This window comes from Ahaetulla prasina, chromosome 2 (genome assembly GCF_028640845.1).
Source record: "Ahaetulla prasina isolate Xishuangbanna chromosome 2, ASM2864084v1, whole genome shotgun sequence".
In the NCBI taxonomy this organism is placed as follows: Eukaryota; Metazoa; Chordata; class Lepidosauria; order Squamata; family Colubridae; genus Ahaetulla; species Ahaetulla prasina.
In genome coordinates, this window is record NC_080540.1 from 198,832,693 (window position 1) to 198,837,492 (window position 4,800).

General features: G+C 41.4%; 1 protein-coding gene across 1 annotated transcript; it reads right to left on the bottom strand.

The window, feature by feature from the left end:
• Nucleotides 1–2,094: 2,094 nt before the first annotated feature.
• On the bottom strand, nucleotides 2,095–4,264 carry TOMM5 (translocase of outer mitochondrial membrane 5). Its single transcript, XM_058169854.1, has 2 exons — nucleotides 4,056–4,264; nucleotides 2,095–2,759 (listed from the first exon to the last, which is right to left on the bottom strand). The coding sequence occupies exons 1-2, from the start codon at nucleotides 4,174–4,176 to the stop codon at nucleotides 2,725–2,727; spliced, it is 156 nt and encodes a 51-aa protein (XP_058025837.1). The 5' UTR covers nucleotides 4,177–4,264; the 3' UTR covers nucleotides 2,095–2,724.
• Nucleotides 4,265–4,800: the final 536 nt, after the last annotated feature.

The following is a 4,800-nucleotide window of genomic DNA, read 5'->3' on the forward strand; positions in this document are numbered from 1 at the left end:
GATTCTGAATAGGACTCCTGTCCTATAGAACCTAGAACATGTCAATAAAATACAAACATACACACATCCCTCCAGAATGCTATAGGGCCGTGATGGCGAACCCATGGCATGCGTGCCACAGGTGTCACACAGAGTCCTTTCTGTGGGCATGCCAGCCGTCACCCCAGCCCAGCTCCACCACACATGTGCGCACCTCCTGTCAGCCAGCTGGTCTTTGGATCTCTGCCACGCATGCACAGGGCAAGCCCTTCCCCTTCGCAGGTGCCTCTCTGTGGCAGGAATGCAGGCGAAAGCTAGGCCTCGATGAGTGGGGGGAAGAAACCGCAAAGATCGGAGAAGGCACGGAAGGCAGGAGAAAGCCAGGACTCGATGGGGGGAGAAACTGGAGATCGTGGAAGTCAAGACTTGATGGAGGTAAAAACTGTGATCGGGGAAGATAGGAGGCAGCTAGGACATGATGGGGATAGAAACTGTAGAGATCGAGAACCTACCCCGCACCCATTTTGGGCCTGAAAAGCCGCCTCCACCAACCTGAAAGCCAAAACGGGTCCTGGGGCGCATGTGTGGGTGGGTGGGGCGCATGCGAAGGGAATGTGCGGGGCACATGCGCAGGGGGCAGTCACATTACATTTTGGGGACTGTGGCTCACGTGCATGCATTCATGTGTGTGCTTTGGGCACTAGGCACCAAAAAGGTTAACCATCACCACTATAGGGTCTCCTGCTTGAACAGAGGTGCTAACTAGAAGACTCCAAAGTCTTTCAACTCTATTGTAGTTTTACATCTTTAAAAGTGCACTAAATTTGAGAACATGCCATTTCATCTTTATCATCTTTGTTGCTTTGTCTTATTATAGAATAATGCCTTTAATCTAGCAGTATTCTCTGCCCAAGGTAAAAGATATTATGACAGGTTTTAAAATAATAGAAAAGATGGAAACTCACAGTTAAACTGCAGTTTCCTGCATGCTTATACCCATTTAGTAGAAGACAAACTCCTGTTACGTTCTCATTCCCGAGCTTACTTTTATATTTTGATTAGGTAGGTACATTTCAACACAAAGCAACCCTTAAACTTCAGCTACATAGTTTTTATTTTCCAAAAATAGTCCTCAGATTTTGATAGAATCTAGAGGTATTCTTGGGGGGGGGAATCTTTTCCCTAAAAATTCGTATCTGATTTTTAAAATGACAAAAAAAATCATGAAACTACAAGTGAAATCCCTATTTAAAAATGACCACACCACTTTTCTTAGGAAAACTATTGCTACTTAGCATTGACATCGGGTGGCTGCTTTCATTTATGGAAATGCTCACATGATATATTCACATGATTTCATTTTGAATTATCACTAACCAATTACAGAAATCAAATCACTAAGAGAAATCAAAATAGGAAAAGAAAACAGCCTCATACACATAACCCAGACTGCTTTTTGAATGAAATGAAATCCCCTGCCAGTCACTCATTTCTGGAAGAAGCTGACATGGATATGAAAGAGCGTGTCTCTTTTTGGTACATGGCATCTGGATACCAAGGTCTGCTATCTTCCAGTTAGATTATCTGGCTGACCTAGCCTCCATTAATTTAATATTTAAAAAGCAAAAAGAAAACTTCCGAAGCTAAACCTAATTTCTTCATTGCTCTCAAGGGAGACAGTATCAATAGGTTGACTATGATCTTGGTTCATTTCAAATCAAGATTTTAGGGAGCAGGCACATCAATGTAGGCGCAATTCCTGTCTTTAATATGGAAGTCATGCCTAAACTAGTACCTATCTCCCCATTTAGCAGCAGTGACTGTATAAGTCAGGGATGTCCAAACTTGGCCTCTTGAAGAGTGGTGGACTTCAACTCCCAGAATTCCCCAGCCAGCAACTTGTTCATATTTATAGCTCATGCTGGCTGGGGAATTCTGGGAGTTTCTGAAGTCCACCACTCTTCAAGGGGACAAGTTTGGACACCCCTGATGTAAGTCATCATTGTATGGTATTCTTCCTTTCTTTGCTCTCTGACCTGACAAGCAATTTCATTAGATAAGCCCACATTTTATTCATAACCAAATTGTTCCGTCTACTCCATGACTTTTTTTGGGGGGGGGTGGGGGGGTTGATTGCTTAACAAAACTGAGTGTTATCGTAAACAAGACAAACAGGAAGAGTAGTCAGCTTTGCTTTTGGGTCAATTTAGCATTACCTGGTTTTGATCTTTTGAAAAGCTTCAAGCACAATGCTTGTATGGGTTTTTTTTTCTCGAGGTGTCAGAATTTAACAAAAAGGATGCAGTATGAAAGAAGTAGTTTAACTAATCTGACTGGAAATATTGCAGAACACTATCATTAATATATATATTCCATTTATTTTAATCTTTCAGGATATATCCATAAGGTTTTACATGAGAGACTGTATAGTGACAACAATATCACTATTAATACTTCAGATATAATTATATTCCAATGCATATTTAGCAGCTTTCCAAAATTAGGCCTGATTAAAAGCTCGGAATAAGAAAAAGATTGCACCAACATGAAGGCAAGAACACAAGTCTGGCACACGGAAAGAAAAGTGACAAAAATATTTTACTTTTTCAGCTGCTCAACAATCTTCATATGGAAATGTTCAGGATCATCTGTTAGGATCTGGAGTCACTTTTCTATAGTCTGTTCTTAGAAAAGCATTCAGTCCAGCTTGGTCTTCCATGTAGGCAATCCTTGAAGCTCTTACTATCATATGCTGTCCAGCTTCTTTAAAACAAATGGAGCTATGGAAAGAAACACAATAACGCTGTCAACGAACAAAATGAGGCATTTAGATCTTGACTCCCAATTTAAGTTTAGCTAAAAGAGGAGGAAAGTGATGGTTTTCAATTAGTATAGGCAACTGACAATGAATGTCCTATCTAGGTGTAACTACACCATGGTAAATTTTCTAGTAAATATTTTTTGCTTAGTTTCTTTCCCATGGTGATGAGCCACAATGCTCTGTAGTACTGCACTAATCGATCTAATCCTGAAAAAGCAGATTTAAGACAATTGCACTGAAAACAAATTGAGTTTTCCACTTCTTGAGCACCTGTATTGTTCTGAAGGCATCAGTGTATATTCAATACCTAACTTTAAAGTTATATAATACAGATGTACAAATTGTGAAATACTAGAGAGATATTTTAAAAATGTAAAACAAAACAGAAGGGCATTATTTCTCAAGTGCCAAATGGTAAGCAGGCCCATTGAAATATTTTTTTTCTCTACTGCACTTTCTGCTGGAACTCAGTTTGGCAGTGTTCAAAGAACTGCTACCAGTCCAAGACTCTGGCTTTATGAAATACTGTATTACAGAGTACTGTCCTTGTATCTCAGCTGCAAAAATGAAGACATCTGTTAAATTACAGTTATCTTTCCCTTTTTTTTTTTTTTGCTGCCATGTAAATGACATTCTGGATTTGAACTTGGATTAATACCTCTGTTGAAGATCCCAACGGAGGATAGTGTTGTGGGCTGCATTAGACAATCTAGCGACAGCACCAGGTTTTCCTGTGTTTTTTTTAATTTTTTTTTAAAAAATTAAATTTTACATTGTTTTTATCCTTGGGTTGCGATGCCCCAGAGTTTGGTTTAAGATAAGACAGCCACATAGATATTTATACTAACTTTACTTATGTAAAAGAAATTAGCATGTATTATTCCTTGCCTGAGTATCTCATCCCTTGCCCATCGGAGATAGGCAGCCAATAAATTTAAATAAATAATCTGCTTTAACTCCAACCAGCAAACATAGCACCGCCTTTCCCATTTTCCCCTAGGGCTGCACCGAGGCATGCCTGGCCAAAGGTCCCCCAGTGACCTCCCATGAGCCAGAGTTGCCTTGTATCCAATTCCCCTCGGGATCTATTTCAAACCCCTTAGCCACTATTCCGCCCCGCATCTTCTAATGGTATGAAACGCTCCTTCTATCCCCGTATAAAAAAAAAAAACCCCAACGTTAAATCCCGGCTTTGCAGCAAGAAAAATCCCAGCACGTGGCCGCCGCCCCAGATGTGCGCGCGGGAGGCACTCACTGATGCGCAGCACGGCTACGTAGATGAGGAAATTGCGGATCGAAGAGAGAACGTCCTCGCGCATTTTGCGCTTCAGCTCCTCCGGGTCCAGCTTGGGCCCCAGACCCTCAAGGCGGAACATGGTCTCGGCTGCTGCCGTCAGCGCCCACCGCTCCTCTCCTGAGCCAAAGAAGCTTCCGAAAAAAACTACCCAGGGGCGCTCTCGGAATAACCCCGCCCTCCCTACGGATGTCAGTGAGGGACAAATTTCTTCCTACGGTCGGCGCCCAAGGGGAAAGACTGTAGTATTTCTCCTTCTACACTTCCGGTGCAGAACGCTTTTCAATTCTTGAGTTCTAAGAGCCGAAGGAAAGTTCTGTTCCTAAGAGTTGAAAAGAAGTCTCTTAGGACTGGTAGAAAATCGCAAGTGGTTTTTTTTCCTTCTGATTTTTAACGTTTCGTCTTTTCCTCTCTCATAGTTTCCTTATTATGTAAAATAGCCCCGCTGCCTGTCTTTTGTAAACTCTTTTTCCTCCCTGTTCTCTGCACAAAGGTAACGCTGCTTTAAAAATTAAGATTGGGAGGGCGGGTTTATTGCAGCTTTAGTAAGCTGCAACATTTCGGTTCCTGCTTCGATCTGCAATAAAAAATAACCGCAAAGATGCTTCTAACTATACTTGGATAATACTTTTGCTAGGGGGAAAAAACTAAACATTATAATTTTATATCCAACAGTATGCTGCAAATTGCAATAACTATTTGGCAC